The sequence below is a fragment of the Rhodnius prolixus genome, unplaced genomic scaffold (genome assembly GCF_049639745.1).
Source record: "Rhodnius prolixus isolate KJV_2025 unplaced genomic scaffold, Rpr scaffold_30, whole genome shotgun sequence".
NCBI lineage: Eukaryota > Metazoa > Arthropoda > Insecta > Hemiptera > Reduviidae > Rhodnius > Rhodnius prolixus.
Genome location: NW_027411638.1, coordinates 957481 through 982763, shown reverse-complemented (window position 1 = coordinate 982763; position 25283 = coordinate 957481). Strand labels below are relative to the sequence as shown.

General features: G+C 34.0%; 1 protein-coding gene across 1 annotated transcript; it reads left to right on the top strand.

Moving 5' to 3' along the window:
• The first annotated feature begins 2490 nt into the window (after positions 1 to 2490).
• On the top strand, positions 2491 to 17858 carry FBXO11 (F-box protein 11). Its single transcript, XM_074144047.1, has 12 exons — positions 2491 to 3449; positions 8165 to 8317; positions 8564 to 8714; positions 9201 to 9541; positions 10890 to 11114; positions 11427 to 11671; positions 12455 to 12758; positions 13479 to 13782; positions 14269 to 14489; positions 14586 to 14804; positions 15383 to 15590; positions 16303 to 17858. Exons 1-12 carry the CDS (start codon positions 3353 to 3355, stop codon positions 16430 to 16432), a joined length of 2598 nt encoding a protein of 865 aa, XP_074000148.1. The 5' UTR covers positions 2491 to 3352; the 3' UTR covers positions 16433 to 17858.
• The last annotated feature ends 7425 nt before the right edge of the window (positions 17859 to 25283 follow it).

Here is a 25283-nt window from a genome sequence, read left to right as displayed (position 1 = left end):
TCTCAGAAATTGCTTCGTACGTAGGATTTTTACTAATTGTAAACTACATGAAAACAAAATTGTTGAAGCTCAGTGGTTTCCAACGTGGAGATTCCGGGTTCGATTTTAGATTCTCTTTTTCTTACAGCCCACAGTCTGGTGATGAAAAGCGTTGTCTGTAACGAGAGTATACTGTCCGGAGGCCGGCAGTACACTGAATACAGCTCCGGGCGCCAATGACCTTAGTTGTTGAAGCGCCTTGTGAAGTTGAAGAAATCTTTCTCGGGAAAATGTTTTAATAGTGTCAAATAGTAAATGTTAAGATAGATCAACAGTATTCCATATTATGATTCAGAAAAAATCGTTATTGATGTTTCTGAGAAAATCACAAATATAACAAATCTGTACATTAAATTGGATTTCTAGCTGATAAATTATAATATAACCCTTATTTTCGGAGACCCCTGGTAGAACCTTTACTAAATTTAATTGAACAATTTGAAACTTTTCATTAATTAGTTATTTTGACTACACAACCACAGGCCGATTTGCTTTACCTCATTGCAATATGCTGAATTAGAATTAAATGCAGACTGCGAGCTGGCGATCTGTGACTTTCAGTGCTAGTGTGCTGAAGGTATCTTTCAAGTGTTACAATTTGTGGTAGACAATTATCTTGCATACAAATAAATTATCGCCGACTAAGTAGGGAACACCTATCTACTTATTGCTGCAAATTTGCTGGAGATCAATCAAGAAGGATACTCTTTAGAATACGTCTCGAAAGAAATCCCATGAAAAAAAAAATTCTTAATACTGGAAAACCTCCGATTTCTTAAAATTTACATTCTAAACAAAAGATCTCATTAAGTGCTTCTGTTGTTCTCAGTTGACCCAAGCCAGTCTGGCGAGTACAATTGCTACCGAGCATATGGTTGGTTAGCTTATGAAGTTGATGTTCCTGGGCGCTTCCAGACACGTCTATTTCCATCGGACCCTTAGGTCACTTGCTCTCCAGTAAGGACCACTTTTTTTTAGGAACAAGTTATGCTGTAAGAAATGGAAACGCAGCTGCATAGATCAGTGAATTTTTATAATTTTGAGGTAAATGATTACAAAAACAAATGGAAACAAAACATCTTTAAGGCCCTTGAATGCTAGAAAATGTCTTCCGATTGATGTCGTTATTTCGGTAGGAACTTGTCAACCATAAGTGCCTAGTTTTGTGTTTTTAAAAATAACTCCCGCGAGTTTCTTTTTAACTTCGTAACTTATACTAGATGTTAGAATGATAACTGCAAAGCCAGCAAAATCCACTACTACCCAAAATATCTACTATGGCCCTTTTCATTTTATATAAAATGCACTAACATAATATGTATAAAGTGTAAGTGGTGTTGAGCTAGATTTAGCCTGTGTGTAACAAGCAAACCCAAAAACAAAATAATACCAGGCAATTTGTCCGCTGATGGAACTAGAAGGGGCTACCAAATTGGGACGGATGCAATTCTCTTACAAACCATTTCTGCTCTGGCTCTACCCACAGTAGTTTATCTTGATGACTTCTCATGCGCATTACTTTCGAGCAAACTTGGCGGAATGGAGGGGAGAAATCGCATACAAATGGATTCCTACAGAAAAAGATTAATAAGAATCATTAACAAACATTAATGTGGCTACATTACTCAATTTCCGAACTATACGAATTTTTATTTCAGATTTCAAGTGTTGCAATTAGCGTCTTCTTCCTTAGTAATCTATCATTTTAGGAACAAAAATAATAAAATTTTGTACCAGCGGATAAACAATTTAAAGGGATGGGGTCTATCTGTTCTGATGACTAAAGGAAAGGAGAACATGTTAAACCATCCAGATGTGAACATCTTCCGAGTTGTAAAAAAATTTATTAATCAGAATACATGTACGTTAAAAGGTCAAAAGAAATTCTACATTAAGGATACAAATTCATAAAAATTTAAAATGAAAAAGATTTAAATCAGCATAGAAAACCGCCTGCCGAAGATTAGTCATTCTGGTTCTTAGTAAGCATCTTTTATAGATAAGCTCTTTGACTTGACTAAAGTGCAGATTAAAACTATCCACGACAAGTGGTAGTAATTAGATATCGGTAATTTCACGGACATCTGACCTGGTGAGAACCCCTACTGGTCATAGTGATTTGTGAAGATTCTCTGTCTGATAAGGTTTATGACATAGAAACTTTTGTAACATGGATGAACTTATGTCGTTTTCCCAGAATGCGAGGAAAGTTGGTTTTCGGATCTTCTGCCCGAGTGTGTGTCCAGACTTGTCTCCCCTCAAGATTCTTTCAATTGTTTTCTTTTTTTTTTTTTATCTTAATTTGAGTCTAAGCTCTTGTCGTCATTGTTTTGATATCCATTGGGTTGCTAAGTAAGTTTAGGAGTTTTTTTGGGGGCAATGTAGAGAAAGGGTAGGGCAGTTTCCATTCCAATAGTCAATAATTGAAATGGTCATATTATGTAAGGTCCTTCCATTTTAATAAAGACAGTTAATTTTTTTCTTATAATGACCAGATTTGAAAAAATAGTCAATTAGAATTTGTAATAAGTAGAGAATAAATATCGTGTGTTGTAACTAAAAAAATATAAACTAGGTGTGGCCGCTAAATTATGCTAGTGCTGTTTTTGTTTTAAAATTAGAAAAAACCATTATGTAGTTAATAATTTTTCTGGTTATTTATTTTTTTGAAAGAAGTACTTAATGTAATATTTGCTATGACTTCTTCAGCAAACAATTACAACTGAACTACCTACTTTTGTGGAGTGCAAAATGATAAAAATTGATCGAATAAAATAATCAAAGAAATTTATTTAAAGTGTATTAAAAAATGTTTTAAGAAGGTAAGAATGTATATTTCAGGCTGTTTATATAATTTTATTCTCGAGAGAAAATGCAAGTTTCATACAGTTGGTGGTACTCAAATTGGGTAACCCCCTCTAACATGTCCCTCTTGCAGTTACAATCAATCTTTGCCATAGGCTTAGCTTAGTGGTTTGCAGTGAATTTATTTTCGTGAGCAGTAATCTCGCAAGTCGAACGTTGTGATAAAGAAATTTTCGTTAAAAGTACAATAAAAAAAAAGTTCCAAGTTTTAACTGTACATCTGGAAACAATGCAAGCAATATATTCTAGCTATAAAGAAGGGAGCTTTAAGGAGTATAGTAACCAAAAATGAAATGCGTCATAGTTGAATGTCGTTAAGCCATGTGTTTATGTCGTCAGAAGGGTTGTTCTGCCATCTTTTATGTATTGTTTCTAATGTGTGCAACAATTAGTGTTATAAGTATGCGTATTTTTCTGTATTAAGTGATAAAAAGATTAGTGTGAAGAGATGCCAAGTGCTTCCTTTGGCTCTGCTAAATATTATCCGAGGAGGTCACGCAGAAAAGGAGTTAGCAAAACATCTGTCTCTTCGAGGACAACTACTGGTAAATCTATGTATTTATTTATGTAATTTTTTGTCAGAAAACAATCTATTTAATCCTTTAGGTTATTTTGTAAATCTTTTAAAAAAGAATATATAATTTAAATAATTTAATATAATTAATAAATACAAATTTCGTGTGCGGATGTATTAGATCGAATTTCTGTCGAGTTTATTTGAACACTATGAAATTCATTGTTTTATCTTTATTTTTTAATATGTTACTGTTTTTGCGCCATTACTATTATTATTTAATTAAACACCTTTAATTCTCTTTCGTCCATATAAATATATATAATGTTACCAATTTGACAGTCTTCAAATTTTAAGTCGCACTACAGAATACAGTACAAACATTAAGAAAGTAAATCCTTGAAGTTCTATTAATAAGGAAATTAAAATTAATTTTATTAATTAATTAACATTAATTTTTAACCTCGCAAATAAAAATAAAGTGGTTCATACTGTTTTATTTTTTAAAAAATAATTATATTGTTGGACTAAAATTAGAAACTTTACTAAGTTTAAAGATAGTTACATCCATTTAATGTCTGGATACACTTAGAATAAGTTTTATTCAGATGGGTTTTTGATGTTTTTTTTTTTCTAACCAGGTATTTAAATTCATTGAGTGATGATAAGTAAAAATTGAATTAACTCATAATAAGCAGTGGAATAATAATTTTACTGCCCTTCACTTATTGTTCTGTTAAAATAGAGTCTCGATATCCTCTTTAGGCCTCGTTAAAAAACAAGTTCTTCAATTGAATAAGGATTTGAATTAAAACTGAATGAGTAAATTTTATATATTCGAACCAGGATTTATCCATTTTATTCTTGAAAATTTGATGAATCAAAAAAAATATATACAGGAATTCAAATAACTGTTAAATGTTGAGGTAACTATCCAAATAAGTGCAACTCAAAAGAGGCTTGAAAAAGATGTATTTGACTCCATTATTATTGTAATTCAGTAATAGGTTATTTTTGAAAAGCAGTTGAAAAAATTGATTAGATGGGCTGAAGGTAAATGTACCACAATAAGATAAAAGTGCTGATGAAAGTGGTGTAAGGTACCTAAAAAAAAAAAAAAATTGCATACGATAATAAAGAAAACATTTTATTTGTACTCCTTTAAGAATAAGTGAAAATGTAAACAAAGGAAAATAAATTACATAGTAGTTGTTGTATCATAAGCAAATTACAAAAAAATTCAGAAGTAATGTTTGACGCAAAGTAAAGAAATGCAATACTTGAAAATACAGTATGAATAGATACAAATAGTAAATGTTATAAGCATTTTTTTAACAGAAATAATTAAAGGAAAAGTGACCTAAGAGAGATAAAAAAGAAATACTAGAAAATGAAACAGGTATACCAATAGGCCAGAAGTGAAATTCAATCAAATGATTCCGAGAAAAACACTTTACAGAAGTAGCAGACTCAAACATTAAAGAATATATCAATTAATGTAGATCACAAATTTGTAATAATTGACATTAAGAAAAGAAGACTACTGCATTGATTGTGTTGGGAAAAAATGTATTAAAAAGAAACTAATGTGTTGCGTTTTTTAATTGCTGTAGGTAAAGAGTTCCAGACAGAAGTTGCGTGAACAAAGTAGGATTTATTGAACAGTAGAACAATGTGGTGGAAAATAAATCATGTTAGAAGGATCTAGTGGATTTGCTACGTGCTTTAGTGGTTTAAAAGAAAATAAGGCATAGCTGTATTCCTTATTTTCTTTTAAACTACTAATGCATGTAGGAAATCCACTAGAGGTTGGAGGTTGCTTGAGGCAAAGGATTTTATTGGTAAACATAATAAAATAAGCAAGTTTTCGAGAGATGTGGTAAACAATAATTATACTATTCGTCTGGAGAAAGACCAGGCCCAACACTATACAACGCCTTTTTCAGTCCATATTAGCTACCCCTAAGTAAAATAACAGAATGTGAAGTTTAGAACAAAAATCGAAACGCAGAAGTGTCCTATCGAAACCAATTGCACAGTAATCTCGAAAGTAAAAAATCAAAAGCTCTTCCGCACGTTGAAAATGTGCAGCAATTATAAATCAGATGCAACTTTCTGTTTCTTCATAGGGGCCTAGCTTTGTCCAGGGCTTTTTTTTTTTTATAATAATAAAGGATTAGACGACATTAGAATCAGTGCTGTTATTAGATTTCTCTAAAATGTTTGCACCATCATTCTGCCAACCTATTGATAGCTAGCTGGATTTCTTTCTAGTAGCCGAGTTACGTGCTTTTCCCCAATGGGCTTCAAAATTCTCTAAATCGTCGGATTTGGATTGTAGCTTTGTAGCGCAATGAATACCCTGGTTTACAAATAAGCTCTAAAGTTTTTTCAATCGTTGATTGAGAGAGAGGTTTTTGAAGATTTTTGTTACGATCTATTTTGATAAAGTGTCAACTAGTATAAAGATATGGCTAGGCCAAATTTGCATGAATGCATTCCGATACTCTTCTGGGTTTCCCTATGATATGTAGAAACCTTAGTTGATTGAGTGTTGCATTGATCCACATGCCTTACAAAAAAGGACTACAGCTTTTATATCCCTATCGATATTTTTCCAATAACCCTTTCAAAAAAAAAATAAGCGAATGCTTCCTTATTGAGAATTTCAAAATGTTTTCTACAATTTCTGTAAAACGTTCGGTTCAATAGCACCATTCTTTGGTTTCCTCATTATTATTCCTGCTTAAGGGGGTTGTAGGTTAGGCTTGTTCTTCCTTATTTCAGCCTTCAAGAGTTGTAATTCTTTATCTTTAGCTGTGGCAAATCAAAGCTCCTTTGCAGTAATTTTAGCATATTTGGAACTAGGTATGTTTATGCCTTCTTCATACACCCAACACTTAAAGGAAAGAGAGGCGCCTAATTTGGCCTTTCTATCTATCTTCTCATTTTCCGAAACAGCCCTGGCAGTCTCAAGGAACATTTATATTGTAAAGTTTTTGTCCTTTTACTAAAAAACTTTACTTACAACTAGTGCCTGCCACTAGTTTATTTAATTTATGTGGGTTTGATAAATAACAAAACTCACTAAACTTATAAGTAGTCTGATTTGATTTATTAACACATTAACATTTACTAGCAACTACCGCCATTCATTACATTTATCATTTACAACAGTCACAACAGTTTATTGTTACTTACTCACTACGTAACACCACAAAACTGTTCCACGACTGACTACTGGTCCGCACTGCACTGAATTGCACTAGTCTCAGCTGCACTAACAAAGCTCTACTCACTAACTGACTACCTGCCCAACTGGCTAACTCTGAAGCACTCCGCAACACTGATTCTCTCTCGAACTGTCACTTCCAAAGTGTCTCTCCAAACTGTCTCCCACTCCAACTGGGACTGCCCCACTTTAACTCCGTCTGTCTCACTCCCACCTGCCACTCACTGGCTGGGGAAAACACATACTGCTACCACCCCATTGGGGCCGCTCCCTTAGCTTGCTTTTACACAGTGGTGGACCGTTATAGACTTTGGTCAGCCAACTCCCAGAACAATCTAGGCCTTTCTTCCCTGGCTCAGGTCAACTTCGTTACAATATCAATTTTGAAGTTGATCAGACTGCAGGTGCCAAGTGTTCTCTTATCTCATAATAGACCAGACCTTCTTTCATTCCTGGAATCATCCGCTTAACACCTGCAGTGATTATCAATAATCCATTAGACGAATCCTTCAACCACCGTCTTCTCTTCAAGGCAACCTAATGCTGTAAGAATATTGCATAAAATACTTCTTTACATCCCTGTTCAAATGAAAGTGTTTTTGGGAACTTTTCTTCTGGAGATAGACGGTTGAATAGTTTATAGTCATTGCTTGAGACGGTTGAATAGTTTATAGTCATTGCTTGTTGCCATGACTTTGTGGCAATCCACCTTGTTAAATTCTGCAGGTTTGATTCTAAAGTAAGTTTCATCTCTACAAAGATAAGTGGGATTCCTTACAAAGTTTCCATGGCAAGAGTTCGCGTGGTTTTAAGCGCGCCGGTGACCGACATACAAGACTAGTTTTTAAGTTCCCACAATTAGCACACCTTACCTCAATGTGCTGCCCCCCAAAAAAAATCTTGGTTTCATAAGCATGTAGAATAGGAACATCATCATCTTGGTTTGTTTCCACAAGTTTTACCTAAAGGTCTATGAAACTGCCAAAAAGAGAAAAAAAAGCTTTTTGATACTGTGTCTTAAGATGTTTTTTGTCAGTTTAATAAGCTGAGAAGAACTACTCCTGGAACTTCACTAAGAATTGCTTATACATACGATATTCCCATCATCCTAGGAAGTGTTAATTTCGTGATATTCTTCTTAGAAGTAAATTAAACTGCCTGGGGTTTCTGTTGACAAAAGCGTTTGGGTATTATTATTAGCTGTTTGAAAAAAGTATTCTACCTTGCAAAAATTTATGTTCACACATTTTTATTTTTGTTGCGAATTTTCCCTTTTAAATAATTCATGGGTTTTTATGAATTTAGTATAACCAATCACACCAACAACAATTGGACATTCTTTCTCCTCAGATTGATTCAAGATGTTTTGGGGGAGTTGATACACCTCGCTTCTCATAAAAGAATTGTAAATTCAAAGAAAGTTTAAGATAGAACTTTGGAATTTGTGTAAAGAGAAATGGCGCGTGATTCTTTTTTTTCCAGTAGAATACTGATTACTGCTTATTACTGTCCAGGTGATGGTTGCAGCACAAGTGTGAGCACCACCATTCAGACACCTCACAATCCTCCATACGATCTGCGGCGCAAGTCGCCATTCTTTGCAGATGTTGAAGTACCTCTTCCAAGGAAAAGGCCCAGAAGGTCTTGTTCAGCATCTAATAATAATGGTAAGACAATTTTAATATTACACCAAGTCAAAAATCCTTGTCATTAACATACAAATAGCATCATATCAAATGTACAACCACACCAGTTCATAACAGTACCACGGAAGATAGTCATCAGTGCCGAAACATTTGATACTTGTACTTTTTAAAGAATAATATTTGCAAGTTCTTCAATCAACAAAACACTATTCCAAAAAATTATGCCTATGTTCCTACAGATGAATAAAATAGGTGTTCTGATTGCAGCTAACTCTCCACCAGCGGCCCACTATCTACAGTACGAGCTACCCGACGAAGTTCTGCTCACTATATTTAGTTACCTGCTAGAACAGGACCTTTGTCGCATCTCACAAGTTTGCAAGCGATTTCGAACGATAGCAAACGATAATGGCTTATGGTATGTATAAAGTAAAGTGAAAATAAAAAGAAAGCCAATCGGGGGTAAGTGGGGCTTGTGATTCAACTTTATTCTTACACAGTACCGCGAAGAAACGGAATTGATGGCTGTTACTCTCCCTTAAATCCAGTAAGAGGACGTATTGCGGCCGTATCAAATTTTCGGAATTTAATTTTCTCAGGATGCATGTTTTGGTGGGAGGCCATTGACTGAAAAAAAAATTCCATGTCATTTTTTTGGGCAAGTCCTCAGAATATAATAATAATAATAATAATAATAATAATAATTATTATTATTATTATTATTATTATTATTATGAGTGTGTGTCAAGAGGAGTTACAATCTTTTAAGCAATGCAGCAATTATTACCAGGGACCTAGCTTTTCTAGTAAACCCCAAATCTTTTTATTTGTTGATTGAATGAAATATTCATTTAATTTCGCTCCATTGCGCGTGTTTACCCCTTAACGGAAATTATCTTTGCAGGAAGCGACTCTACCATAGCGTGTTCGAGTATGATCTTCCATTGTTCAATCCAGAACCATGTAAATTTGAATTTATACCAGCATCAGAATGGGCTGAATTGGACAACCCATGGAAAGAAAGTTTCCGCCAGCTGTACAGAGGTGCCCATGTGAGGCCTGGCGCTAGTGCCATCTATACGGCAAGAGGAAGACATCTGCCACATTTTGAAACCGTACAGTCCGCGCTCGACCATGCCGATGAAACATTCCCACCTCGTGGCGGACTTCCTGCGCTTATCTTTATACACGGTGGAACCTATAAGACAGAGTTTTTAGTGGTGGACACAGATGTAGCTCTCATAGGTGAGTACATTAGTCTTAGTACTAGTATATCATTTCAAATTTCCGAAGTTCAATTTCTACCAGAAATAATATAATAATTTTCATATTATAATTTTCTCGAACTCGAAAAAAAGTTGAAGCGCATGGTCCGAATATGTGCAAGTGTGAACAGCATGTAACACAAAACAACTCAAAAATTTTAGAAAGGCTCGAAGTTGGTATTCCGTTTAGGCCTTCAATTTGGTCCGTAAGTGCAACTTTTTTTTTATTGTCCCAAAAATGACGATGTTCTTCAACATTTATATACTGTTTACCTATCGCAACGCCTCTGACTTCTATCTGAAATTGTTGGTTGTTCCAGGGTGGATCTGATGGACGCTTCCCTCCATGACAGTTCTTTTTTTTTAAGATAAATTAGCACTGAGTATGAAAAACTATTGTACCCAAATGGGCTTTATTGTTAGTAGTCAGTATAACCAAGAAACAGAAAATTTAAATTTGACATTTCGTTTAGTTTGCATCAAGGGACCCAGGAGTAAGGGTTTAGTGTCTTTTTTCTGTTTGAATTTTTGTTTATTTTATTTTATTTTTTGTTTATTTAATTTCAAAATCACTACACACAAGTGAGTTTCAATTAAAATATATTTTTTTGGAAAATTCATTTTAGGTATTTTGTGAAAAAAGGGACGATATGTTTTCTTGTAATAGGTTTCTAAAAAATCTGGGGTTGCATACTAATGTATGAATTAAGTTTTTTACAACGCAAATCTCAGAAAATAGTAGACTCACCACTTTTATTGAAACCACTAACCAAGAAAAGTTAGTTTGTTCTGTTTGAGTTATTTTGAGGTGGTATTTGTCCATTTTGACTAAGTGCTAATTTGTTGTGTTTGTATGTTCAGTATTTAATAAAAATTGTATTTATGTTAGTTCTAGGTTGAGAATTTAAGTATAATAGAAACCTTTGTGTGTAAAATGATCGTTTACTTCATCTTACCCTTAAAATAGAGTTAGGTTTGGCAATAGTATTGATTTTTTTTTTAGATTATTCGTTTTCACCGGACAGTTCTATTTAGATTTCTGGAAAAATAATGTTCCGGAGTTTTGGAAGCAATAGACATTATTTAATAAATACTTCTGAATTCGAAGTGGCGTTCAAGGTATAGAATGTAACTCAAATTCTTAAATGCACTCTTCCTAAATTCACTACTCTGCAAGTGGGATTTATGGCAAATTGAACAAGAAATTTATTAATCAAACTAGTTCTGTAAAATTTTGGATTATTGTAAGCTTTGTCATTAAGAATCATATTAATTGCAAGTTAAGAGAAAGTAGTGTGTGCTTAACTAGATGTTTTGTTATTGTACAGGAGCTGCGCCTGGAAATGTAGCGGAGTCTGTGATCTTGGAGAGATCTACTGAGTCCACACTAATGTTCGTCGAAGGAGCCAAAACAGCTTATGCAGGGCATCTTACTTTGAAGTTTGTTCCAGATGTGCAAGCTAACGTATCTCATCACAAGCATTACTGTCTAGAAGTTGGCGAGACCTGCAGTCCGACTATTGACCACTGCATCATCAGGAGTACTTCTGTCGGTACGTTTTTCTGCCGGAATCTTGGCTTTGACACTCATAAAGCAAAAAATCGAAATTACCAACTAACTAAATACTGTTTCCGTCATTTGGCGTTCAAGTTATATATTTTCTTTCAGAGATCTTTTCCTTATGGACTACTTCTTATTTTATTCTGTGTCTGCTTTAGACATGTTCTATATCATAGTCATAAAGAGCAAATATGAACCATACAGATTGAAGTAAAGTGTTCGTGCACTGACTTCGGATGGAGGAACTCCACAAAACCGATTGTTATTAACTCATTCGAAAATTAATCTTTTTGTTTTGTGACAGTGGGAGCAGCTGTTTGTGTAAGTGGTGCAGGAGCGAACCCACATATTCGCCACTGCGACATAAGCGATTGTGAGAATGTTGGACTGTACGTCACCGACTACGCTCACGGAACCTATGAGGATAATGAAATTTCCAGAAATGCTTTGGCCGGTATATGGGTGAAGAATTATGCTAATCCAATTATGAGACGTAATCATATTCATCACGGCAGAGATGTGGGAATATTCACTTTCGATAATGGTTTAGTAAGTGGCATCTTTTTTGCATTATGTCTGTAACATATAGATGCATGCATTAGTAAAAATATTTTGACTGCAGTGAAGTAGTGCCCTTTGTATTAAGCCATACTTCATATAGACATTATTAGCTTCATATTAGTTTGTCGTATTGACAAACGCGTCAAAATCTTCTCTGTAAGTCTCCTAGGCTTTGAATAAAAAGCGGCCAGATTTCATTTTACAATTCAAAAAGAATAATTCGAAGCTGTTCTTCGGTTGAAGCGGCCACTGTATCTAAGTCTCTCAATAATGTGCCACATGTACAGTTGATATTGGCAGTACTTACTTGACCTGTAGATTAATTTATTTGATTCCTACTTGCTACGAAAATTATGTGGCCAATCAGCTACGTTTGCCACAATCTTTAACTATCTGCGTTAGCACAAAGTTATTCCAAATATTTATTTCATTATAATTTTGAGCAAATCACAGCTTCCAAAGATCTTCTTCTATGTGTCTGCATGCGGATAAAGCTCCGGTTTATGTAGTAAACGCCCTGATTGGTATGAACAGAACCGAGAGCATTTGTAAACAGCTGCCTTAACTGTTCTAATGAAAACTAGATCGTTCAAAAAGTTGTCTCTCCGCTCGACTTTTCTTAAGTAGTAGAGCACCTAATTATAGGAGATGTACTATATTTTGACATTATCGTACATTCATATTCTGCAATCTCTTCTTAGTAGAGTAGTGTTTACTCCAACCTAAGAGGATCATACCAGATTGTTGTTTAGTTAACTATACGTTTCACAGGGATTTTTCGAAGCCAACGATATACACAACAACAGGATAGCCGGATTTGAAGTAAAAGCTGGAGCAAATCCTACAGTGGTACATTGTGAAATCCATCACGGTCAGACGGGCGGCATTTACGTACATGAGCATGGTCTGGGCCAGTTTATAGATAACAGAATACACTCCAACAATTTTGCCGGCGTTTGGATTACTTCGACCAGCAATCCAACAATTCGGAGAAATGAAATCTACAATGGACAGCAAGGGGGTGTTTACATATTCGGCGAAGGCCGAGGACTCATAGAGCACAATAATATCTACGGTAAGAATCTTTTAAATAGTTTTGTAAATATTCTTTTCTAAACTTATTTGGGATTCTATACCATACCAGAACATTTTAGTAAAGTTTGTTTGCGGAGGAGAATTGGCTCTGCCTACAATAACACCTTATAGTTATCTCAGGATGGAGAATGGATGTTGGTCCGAAAGTGCCGGTTTTAGGGTAGGCAAACACCTGATTTAAACTCTTCCTGAATGGTCACTTGCCTTCCAGGTGAGGTTTATTCTATTTTTTGTTATATTTCAGATGCACTGTAGTTTAACTTTAAAAATGGTTTGAATCTTGTCAAACTGTCAGGCTGTGGTGAAGGCACTAAATCTTTTGTCTTCACCTCCAAGACTAGTGCTGTAATTTTAAAAAAGATTGGAAAGAAGAGCCCTGTCTTTCAAGAACGTTCTGTTCTTGGAGGGCTATATCGGAAGGTAGGAGTTGCATATGTTAAACTAGCACCTCTTTTTTTTATTGGCGACAAGCTGTTGGCGTGTCTGTGGATACTATTGTGTTTCCGTGTGCCTAGGTTCATAGCAATCGTTCCTATGGTTTATTCGGTGGTGGGGCGGCAGTCAAAAAGTTCATGACTAAACTGCTAGGGGGCTCAAGTTTTCTCTGGTCATTTTTAAGGCTCAGGTACCAATATCATAGGGCAGATATCTTTCCTATCGGACTAATACTGATCAAGAGCATTGTTCCATTTATGTTTAGGTAATGCATTGGCCGGCATCCAGATCAGGACAAACAGCGATCCTATTGTTAGGCACAATAAGATACATCACGGACAACATGGAGGAATCTATGTGCACGAGAAAGGCCAAGGTCTAATTGAAGAGAACGAAGTATATGCGAACACTCTCGCTGGTGTTTGGATAACCACTGGATCGTCGCCAACTTTACGCCGTAATAGAATACATTCCGGCAAGCAAGTTGGTGTGTACTTCTACGATAACGGCCATGGAAAATTAGAGGATAACGACATATTTAACCATCTGTACTCTGGCGTCCAGATCAGGTAAATCTTGGTTCGAATTGGCTGAGTGGAGCACAGATAGTAAGACTGTTGAAAAACACTAATTCACTTAAAAACCATTAGATATTAGCACACGGCTTAAATTACAGGTTTTTTTCGTCTTCTATCTTACCCATCTTTAACTTGTTATGTTTCAAATGTGAGAGTAAGTAATGCGTTGGTGTCAAATTTTCATAAAAAATGCTGGATTTTGAGGCTCCCAGAAAACGAAAATAGTGTGGAACTCTCACACGACTTTCTGTAACTACAGTTCATGATTCAGCTACGGATAATGATAACCACTCCTTTAAATGTTATTAACTCAATTTATGCTTAGAATCTCAACACTCACAATAGTTCTACAGTTCAACAGAATAAATATAATGGATATAACTTTTCGTGTTTCAGTCATATCTCGTAGAACTCATGTAGCTCTAATGTTTCAATTGGATGATCTTCCTAACAGTTATATTATTTCAACTTTTTCAGGACTGGCAGTAACCCCATAATCCGAGGTAACAAGATCTGGGGCGGTCAGAATGGCGGCGTGCTTGTGTATAATGGCGGCCTGGGTGTGCTCGAAATGAATGAAATTTTCGACAACGCTATGGCTGGCGTGTGGATCAAGACTGATTCGAATCCTACTCTGAAACGGAACAAAATCTTCGATGGTCGAGACGGTGGTATTTGTATTTTTAATGGCGGTAAAGGTATGTTGCGGCATCCAGTACTATGATTAACTTAAATCACTTTTTTTAGCGTAAACTTTGTTTTATTATTATTATATTTCCGTTTTAAATTTTTAGGCATATTGGAAGAAAACGATATATTCCGGAACGCCCAAGCAGGTGTCTTGATTTCAACACAAAGTCACCCAATATTAAGAAACAATAGAATATTTGACGGCTTAGCTGCCGGTGTGGAGATCACAAATAATGCAACAGCTACGCTAGAAAATAATCAGATTTTCAATAACCGTTTTGGAGGACTTTGCTTGGCTAGCGGTGTACAACCAATAGTTCGATGTGAGTTTTATATTTCTAGTTATGTTCATTACCATTTTGGCCCAAAAAATAAATGTTCATATTTTCATTTATTTTTTATTCACTCGGAAAGTTTCAAGATAGAAGAAAGGGTTATCTCTTGAGGGAAAATTTGGAAGTTGGTGCTCTAAGTACTCTGCTTTACAGGCGGAAATTAAATTCTTGATGGAATCCTATGAACGATATTCATAAGATTGAGAATTGTGAATCCAGCAATGAATTGAATCTACCATCTTATTTTGCTGAAGCCACTTAGCCAGAAAGGATTGGCTTTCGACTATTAACGAAATCTTGGAATATTTTGGATTGTTTACTCTAGGGTAGTTCACTTTTTTTTTGAGCTTTCTTAAGGCAATAATGTTGAAGAGGCAGGTTCTGTTAATGCTGTTACGTCGCACGTACCCCTTCAACAGTAACGTATTGTTGTGAATTTATAGTATTTATGCCAGCTAACTTTCAGAAAAAATTCCTAGTAGAGCGAACAGTCGTGTTAGTGTTTGAACAATAAATTTTTGTATTTGAACTTAAAGATATTTATTTAAACATGTTTTTGTTTGTAGGTAATAAAATATTTGCGAACCAGGATGCCGTCGAAAAAGCAGTCTGCCACGGTCAGTGTTTGTACAAAATTTCCAGTTATACGTCATTTCCGATGCATGATTTCTATAGGTGCCAAACATGTAACACAACCGATCGCAATGCTATCTGTGTCAACTGTATCAAAACTTGTCATGCAGGTCACGAAGTGGAATTCATTAGACATGACAGGTGCTTTTATATTGGAGTATTTCTAGTTTTAGTATTGAATCTTTTACTACAAAAGGAAGAATTTCATTTTGAAGACCCTCAGCACATAGAGTTTAGGTTATTAAAAATTTATCTGTAGTGCGTGCTGAGTGATCCGTGAGACCCAAAGACTGAAATTTGTATACTTAAACTTAAATATTTCGTTTACCAACCCAATTCAAAAAATCCAAAAGTTCATCAGCAATTTTTTTTAAATAGCTCATTATATAAATGCAAACCTATTACTTTTATATGAATTATTTTTATGAGTAATTCATTTTATTGCGGAATGGGTGAAGCGAGGAATTCAAATTAAATGCCCGTCATCTGAAATAAAATATTTTTAACTTCCCATTTTTAACTTGACAAAAGTAGGAATTTTTCTGATCGAATGATTTTTGTAATTTTGGTGTTTTCTAAGTAGCAAATAAATTTTTCCACTCCAAAGCTCTTATTTGGATTTTTTATTTTGTTTGTGAAAATTATTTTAATGGGTTTCTGAAAGAATAGATTCATCAAGATATCCTCTACAAGTCTACTATTGTTTTTTTAGTGATCGTTTCCAGACAATCATTTTGAAGGCAATAAGAATATATTCGGTAAAATTCAGTGTGAAGAAAATTCGTCTTAAATAAGAATCGAAGTAAGCGAAAATTGTGTTGAATGTTTCACTAACAGTACCTCCTCCTTTCAGGTTTTTCTGCGACTGTGGTGCAGGGACCCTGTCCAACCCTTGCCAGCTTCAGGGCGAACCGACTCAGGACACTGATACTCTCTACGACTCTGCCGCACCTATGGAGTCACACACACTCATGGTGAACTAATATGAAAACAAAAAAAAAAGGAAAATAATTTTTATTAAATTCTCTAGGTATCTAATAACCAAAAATCCCCCTCCCTTACACATTTTTAAGAACTTCCTTTGTATGTATATTTTAATAGTTTATTTTCTTTCTACCATCAAGTGAGACTAGATTGTGTTACGCACCTGGTTTGCCGGACAGATGCTGCATAAATTAGAATTTTTATTTGTAAATGTGTGTAACTTGAGTTGTGATTTTAATTTTACATGTGGGGCAAGAGTTGTGCAATATGTAAGTAAGGTTTGCTTCTAATTATCATTTTATTATTTGTTTTAGAAGCATCTAATAAAAATTTCCCATTCCCTATTTTGTACGCGTCATGGATAAAATTATTTTGCCGTTCGAAACATATAGCGCTTTTAAAAGTTTCAGATCCCAAAATTGTACTATGATTTTTAATAGCATAACCAAATAAGGGCGTAACCAATGGGCTAAGAATAACCGCTTCTTAAATTAAGAGGTGATAACGAAAATTGAGAGATGTTTTTTCTCTAAAACAAGCACACTTTATTACAGAGGCACGTTTCCCGGCTTTCCCACATTCAGAAATTGGTTTGCTTGCCGAACAAGATAGTGTCGTTACTAGTGAAAAAAACAATTTTTAAAATTCAGATATAATTTATTTCTCGAAATGTTGACGATCAACGTTTTTGCTTTGGCTTCTCTAATTTAATAAATTCAGTAATAGTGTAGATAGACATCATAGATGGCATATGACATAATAGACATCATCGATAGTTAGGTCCTTAGTTATCTTATAGCTTGGGTTCAAGCTCAGCCACCAACTCGTCACTCTTCGTCCCATCAATCATTTATTAATTCCAGCAATGCGCCTTCGCCTTCATCTGTTAGTGATAAATTATCAATTTTCGGACGCATTTATAGTTGGGATATCGTTCCAGAGTTGCAAAGAAATATCACTTAAGTTATTTAAGCGTCTCGTGTGGATATGGTTTTACAACAATGCGTACTAAGGCTTCTGATATGTAAAAGGTTTCTGCACACCTTTAAGAGATCCTTAGATCAAGCTAATTTAAGTCAGTGTGTTATAAATCTAGGAGAATTTCTCCATTATAGCCTAACTACACTGAAGGTTAAGCGGCAGATTCTGAGCCCAGGTCTTTGTTAATGCCGTTAATGATAATTCAAGGAGATTCCGAGATTATCTCAGGAGAGATATTCGCTATTTTCTACCTTATTTTGAGCTTCGACAGAAAATGGCTGGAATGTCATTTGCTAACAATCACTTCTCTAGTCTGAAAAAAAATGTTAAGAATTTATATACTATTTCTGTTTAATATGGTCAAGTTCCCCGATTTAACCATATTTTTTCTTTAGTTCTCATGCAACTCTTTCATCAAAATGCTCAGCACATGGCTTGGCTAGCTCCTCCGCAATCGCGACCTGATCAATGTGAAATTATTGGAGTGATTTTATGGCGCTTTGCTGTTGACCTATGTGATATTACTTGTTCTGCCCTCCCATGATTTAAGTATTGGTTACGCCCGTGTAGGACGAATAACAATATTAATGATTAAAAACAAATTGTGATTGAATTCTAAGTGAAGTTGGGCACTTGTTATAAAAGCTAAGAGTTGTACATGATATAAAATTATATTTGAAAGGACAATGCATCTTTTCTATGTATTTTCACAAATATTTAAAATAAATTATGTTATAAAGGAATAAGTAAATAATAATTAACGATCCGTGGAATGCGTGAATGAACGTAGCCTATAGCAGCAGTATTTTAAGAAACTTTTCTTAGAAAATAATATCTGCATTTTATTTATTTATTTATTTATTAATATTTTTAATTATAAGTATATTTCATAATGTTCTATGGAGTTACAAAAATTTAATTCCTAAGCTTAAACAGATTTTCTCCTGATTTCGAATTTTGTACTAAATATTAGTTATTTAGATTCAATATATTAGAGAGTGAGGGTACAACTCCTTGAATTTTTTAAATATTAATTAAATTGCCCATATTTACTTAATTTTATGTACCCATTTTAAAGCAGAACTTACAAGTTTTTGAAGAAAGTGTCAAAAATTAAAAAAATGTCCTGTAAATTTTACCTTTTTTTTCAAAAGATTTTAATCCAACTTAAAACATTGGCTGCAAAGTTCATACCTAATTATGTAGTATAATTGATATAGTCTCATATGTTAGAACCGAACAATTTACTCAAGTTGCATTTTAAAGTAACTAATGGTACTTTATCTCTTAAACTCCTTGAAATTGTTTTTGGAAAATATTTCAAATAAATTTACATAATTTATGTGTACGCATTTTAAATAAAATAGGAGCTATTTTCAAAAAATGCTCAAATATTGAAAAATCCTATAAGTAAAGTTGAAATTTACTGCTTTGAATTATGGATTCACATATAAGTATTTCTAAAAACTCTTTAAGGTGAAATCATAAAATCGAATGCAATACTTGCTCGTAAGACTAAGTATAAAATACTGAGTTCCCCATTCTTGCGGTATAGATTTGTTTGAATCTTAGTAAGTCTGCCGTAACACGTATCCGAAACTCCGAAGATCATTATGAAATATATTTTGTATTAGCAGTTCTTATCAGACATTTATCTCTCAATTTTTGTGTTCAAGAAATTTAGCACAATGATTTTATTTTTCTGTTGATGCTCAGTCGATGAAGATTACAAAATATCCTGGATAATCTTGTTCGTTAAATTAAAATTAAAATGAAATTATCAGTCGTCAATGCGCAATCCAGTATGTTATGATGTACGTATGATTTTGTTGTATGTCTGCAAACAAGCTTGATTTAAATATTAAAACACCAGACTTGGAATGTTAGCACACATGCATAGATGTGTAAAGACTGGCCGTGCCTGTCTCGCTGCACACATATATGTGTGGGTTTGTATTACAGGGAAATAATCCACTATAGTAAGTAGCAGCTACATTATACTCGAAAATATTTCATTTTCTAACAGCTGAGGCGTGAGAGGTGTCATTGCTTCCAGACTAGGTTGCCATTTTACATAATGTTGGCACTCTTCTCCTAGTTTCAAGAATCTTGTTTTTTTTTTTTTTACTCATATTGAGGATTACTTCGAACCCTTCATAGCGTGAATTCTAGAAGACTTTCTTGATACTTTCCGAAGTCCGATTAAACCTTCACACGAAATGATTTATTGCAATTAGACTCATCTTCCACTGAAGAAATTTTTCAGCTACTTTCTGCTTAGTTCATTTTTCCAGTAATTAAAACATTTATTATTTACTGCAAGGCCTGCATCGTATTGAACTTTTTTCTAACTAGCTGCTGGTTGGTACTTAATAATGATTTTAATTTGAAGTTTAAATTATGATATTTTATTGTTTGCTTAATATACATAGTCATTTATTGTCACTTCCCGTTATAACCTAGGATATCTATCACTAGCACTCATAAGGTTCGTAACATCACGTACAAAAAAGTTTCATTTAATTAGGTTCACGTTTTCTCATGCGTAATCTATATTATATCGCTACCTCAGGACTTCAGTGCTCAACCAAGCTTTCAAAGGTTACCTTATCTTTGTAGGAAATACATTTTTATTCAAACATCAGCGATCTGCTTCGTCTTTTGGCCTAGTTATATGCAACTTAATCTCATGCTTATTTGCTAGGCACTAACGTTTTTAATTTATTATGTGGTAGCATGTGGTGAAACGGCAGAAAAAAAAAATTAATAAGTTTTACCCATCGAATTATTTACGAGTTTCGAGGCAAGTAAAGTACAAAAAATTACCAAATAACATGGAAAACAAATCTGCCATTAGCATTCACACGCCTTTCTTATTGCAAAATCTTTTTTTACAAATTTTCATAAAATTTCGTATTTTAATGAAAGTTCATTTGACAACCATTAAGCTTTCCCAGAATACCCATTGAAGTTTTCGGAAACTAGTTACAGAAAGAACTGATAGGTCTACGACATGTAATTAATGCATCAAGTTCAAAGAACCCCCTATCGAGAAGATGGCGTGTACCGAGGCGAATAACAAACGTATTTTACTGTAAAACACCATATAACTCATGAATTAAAATTAAAGGCAATCATCGGGAATTGAACCCAGTACTGCATTAAACATACACATAAACTGTATTTGCAGTTCCTGTGTATATGGGCGTCATTGTGTTTTAGGTTGGATACCCGCAGGCTTGCCAAGATTCCTGAAAAGCAATTAACCTACTTCCGTTTAATGGGCGAGGAGCCTAACTTTAACTCCTCTCGCAGAATAGCGCTAAAATGGATTTTTGTGTTTTTTAGAACATCATTAGGCAATAAATTCCAAGAAGGTTTTTTTTCGGACTTGACAGAGTCTGTTTAAAAATATCTGAATTGTCTCTTTACATCTCGGTCACCATTTGTAAGAGCTTCTTTAGAGTTGCAGATAGCACTAACGGCACCACAATTGTAGAGCAACGACTCCGATTTTAAATTTCTGATTTTTCTGTTCTAAAATTACTTCACCGCTTTTCTATTAAACTTGTATTAAAGTTTCGGATAACTATAACCTCGACTTGAAACATTTTTATGAAAAAAATGTTTTTTGGGAGTTCTGAGTATACCGAAAATTAGGGTAATTTAAAAGCCTACCCAGTTCGAGAGAGCAAAGAAGACAAGGGGGTTGCTATCTGACAATATAACCCTATTCCTGTATCTTGGCCGGAAACTACAATACCCCTCCTTATATGAATGTTGTTACATTTACGTTAAGTTTTGGAATTTTTGTTTTTTCACCATTGTCATAATGGAGGAAGAGAAAGATGTGAGTATTCCGCATTATATTTTGTATAATTATTCATCTAGTAATACTTTTCCGAAATGTGGGCAAAAAATTGTTTTTATTTGGTTGTTTCTTTTACATCTCTCTTAGCTTATCACCTTACTTTAACTTAAAAAATAGTAATGGCAGAATGTTTTATCCAGTTTATACTTCAATAAATCTTCGTCTTGCTTCATTTAAATATGATAAAACTTATGAAAGAAGGAAATATTCTTAAAATATCCATCCACTGGGCGTTATGTATATGTATGTGATTTTTTAATTTAATTTATAATAATGTTTATTTTAATGTTTGTGTAAATATACTTTAAAACTCTCGAGAGACATTGTAGAGGTGATCTGATGTAGCTCTGGATTTTGTGTTTGGTACAAACAAAATATAATTTAAGATAAAATTATGAAATAGTATGAAATAAAACATCAGACTTAATCACATCAAAATAAGAAAAGAAGACATGTTTAAATGTAAATATTAAATGTACAATAAAATATAGTGTAATTTTTACAACTTGGTTTACTTGTTACAGCTGTAAACACCTTAAACAATTATATATATATAAAAACTGTCCGGTAGGGCAGTTGTATAAGGTTGTACGGATATATATATATATATATCAGTATACTCCGAATGTAGTGAACAAAGAACAAATACTAATGTTTTCTCCCTTAATTTAGAGCCAAGTTAGGAGTAATGTTTTTTTAAACATGTGTCTTTTTTTGTACAATATTACCCACTGCTAGAAACATTTTTCGGTTATAACTATATACAATGATGGACAAACAAAGCTGGGACGACATCCCTAATTTCTATTAAATTAGTGGTTTATTCCGACTTTCGACCGAAGGCATTTAATTTACAGTCGTACTCTTTAAAAAACTTATTGCTTACGAAGTTTTCAGCGCTCCCACACTTTTTAGTCCAACTAATAAATAATTTAATGGAATGTAATATAATACGTCTTTTGGTTTCGTGGATTTTCGTGGGTTTCTGAGGGAATAAGCAAAATACCTTAAGCAAGCCTAACAATCCTCTTAAAAGAATGTATAGTTCTACAATTTGTACAATATTTGAAGTGCAACGTTGTACAAATCATTCCTGATTTTTTCAATTCTTGAAAACGGTTCAACGATTTTCATTAAACTTGGAATGCTAATCTCCTATTTACTAAACTATTACTTATAATTAAAATGATAATGACGATAACGAAAGAGAGAAGTATTGTGTTGTGTGGTAGCTAGACTTGCAAAAATGAGGCTCAGAACAGACACACGTAGTACACTACACCTTCCCGGTTAAGGGACCTCACTGGGCGGAACATGAATAGTGCAAACCAGAACTCCGCAGTAATAGCCATTCGAGTTTATTGAACACTAATCAGCTTAACAGCAACTTTATCCAAACCGTTCTTTGCCACACGGTTTATACAGATTTGTTAAATTGCATTTCTTAAGCTTTTAGATGTGTAAATTATATTTCAAAAGCACTATGGTGCAATGACTTAGCCCAAGTTTTGACAAGGCAATCAATTTACGATCATGTACCAAAACGGTTTCCTGTAGCATTGACACAATTTTAATACCTCTTTCTCTTAATATTGCCAATTTCCAATTCATGAGACTGTAAGAACAGGTCATTTATTTTTTATTCAAACCAAGTTTTCCGATCAAGATACAAAATACAGAAAGGTTTCTGAAATAACTGATTTTTAAGATATCTTTTTGGCCTATAATTTTAGTAAAGGTACAATACAGCAGATTAAAGGAGTGACTTTTTTTTGAGAAAGTGTCAATTCTCTCATTTGTACACTTTAATGTGAAAAACGAAATAAATCCAATTTCTGAGGTCTATATCTCGTGTTAAGAAGGTCCATAAATCATCCCAACATTGCATTAACGTTGAATTCGAAAATTTGTACGAAAACAAATGGCTAACTTTCTCTTCTTAGTCTAGTTTCTTATTCTTGAGTTTTTGTTTTTTGTTTTGTTTGTGTATGTAAGTTTAGGTATTCTAAACATTTTTTGTTTTTGTTTTTTAAGAAATTTAAAGAATTTTAAGGAATCATTTATACTCCTATTGTATTTTAGAATATAAATAAAAAAGAATACTTTCGGATGAGGGAGGTCTTTATTAGCATTAGTTGCTACGTGATATTGCGATTGGTAAGTGGCAGAGATTAAGCCCCTATGCTGAATTCCCTGCGCCAACAAGGTGCTTCAAGAATAGTAAAAAAATATTAGACTTTGAATCCATCTAAGGTTCATCACAATCCTCAAAAACTGTGTAATAATCGGTTCAACGATCCAACTCTCTGATGTGAAATCTGAAAGTTTAAACAATTTACAAAGCGTACTCAAAATTTATTTAAGTCTTCGGTGGTTAGACGCTTTGCGTTCAGTGTGTCCTTTTTCGTGAGCACTGTTTTAAGTGTCCGGCGATTTTGTAATTACCGACATGTCAGAGCGTGTTAACATCAATTTCAGTTCCAATTAAGGAAATTGACTGCAAAAACTGTCACTATGTTTTGGAGGTTTAACGGCGAAAACTTTGAATCAGACAAGGTTTTCATGAATGTTCTACTCTTTTCAAAAGTAATCGATCATCAGTTGAAGATGAACTTAAACTGGATTTCTTCCCATCAGAACGGACGAAACCATCAAACAAATGCATGAGGTGACCAAGTCTTTCAGTTCAACGATTGTTAGATGAAGATAAAACTTGATCGCCGAATTTTGTAAATGTATTTGCCCGTTCTAAAAAATTGTGGATTGTTTCAACTTAACTGACTTTCAAGCACTTTTAAAAACTTAGCTTCCAAACGACATTTTTTGCAGTTGATTTCTACAGCTCTAACAAAACTTACATATATGGTTCTTGGATGGAATCACGTTAAAACACAAAGTTTGAACTTTCTGCGATTTTTCGTTTTTTGATGTTTTGTCAACCCGCACCACGGAACCAATTTATTGATCATTTCCTTAATCCACTTTTACAGACTGGGGACTTCAAAACGGTTATCTCTGGAGAAAACTCAAGTTTCGAAAATTGACATGATTCCAATACTTCCTTCTACCAGCATTATGAGAAAGTAAAAAATCTTATGTGAACACACTACTTGTTTTGACAGCAGTCACGAACTTTACCCTTACAAATTTATTTCTAGTAGGATCACTATTTAAGCAAATACTTTACGGAGTCATCAGACCCTTCTAAAACTATTTTTTTGCGCTAAAATGTTCGAAGTAAAAGTGACTAGAATACATTTTATGTGGAATGTTTAATGATAATTGTTGAAGCATTTTATCGTGGAAATTATTCATTAAAACGGACATCAACAGATTTTCTTCTAGAGCGTAATTGTAACTAAGATTTCAATTCCTTTTAATTTGTACATACCATTTAATTAAAACAGCCCTTCAAAGGAGTGCAACTTCATCCTACCTCAGAACCCCACTGAAAATAATTTTTTCGGAAATTTTTCTATCAGAAATTATATTCTACCAAGTTAAATGTGAATACAAAGTTTCAACGAAATCATTGGAACCATTTTAGTGCAAAAAAAGAAAATGAAAAATCAGATATGTAATATGGCACTTGCATTTGCTGATTTTGACCAACCTTTATTGTCGGTACCCATGGTAATATGTAAATGAACTGTCAAATTTAGACATTGTTTTTAAATCACTCTGACCCAACTTCAAAAAGTCCAATTTGTTACAAACTAGCATTGTTATTTGTACCAGATTAAATGTACATATGGGGAGGAGAAAATACATATATGGCCAATAAATTTACGTTTTAAAAGAATTTTTAAAAGTTTCTGTGTAGCTGTGCTGCACTAAACTAACAAACATTTGGTCTGACTTGTTGCTATTACGAGTTTTGGTGGACTAATTGGGGGTCACTTTTTTAAAATTCTACTCCTAATTGTGAAGGATTCTAAAAACGCCCTGTGTGCCATAAAATTAATGGGGATTAAATTGTGTTTACAGTAGTATTTTTT

Excerpts from the sequence above, each read along its gene's own strand:
- FBXO11 (XM_074144047.1), top strand. The coding sequence starts at position 3,353 with ATGCCAAGTGCTTCCTTTGGCTCTGCTAAATATTATCCGAGGAGGTCA. Across the intron at positions 12,759-13,478 it reads AGAGCACAATAATATCTACG|GTAATGCATTGGCCGGCATC; the intron begins GTAAGAATCTTT and ends ATTTATGTTTAG. Across the intron at positions 15,591-16,302 it reads GAATTCATTAGACATGACAG|GTTTTTCTGCGACTGTGGTG; the intron begins GTGCTTTTATAT and ends TCCTCCTTTCAG.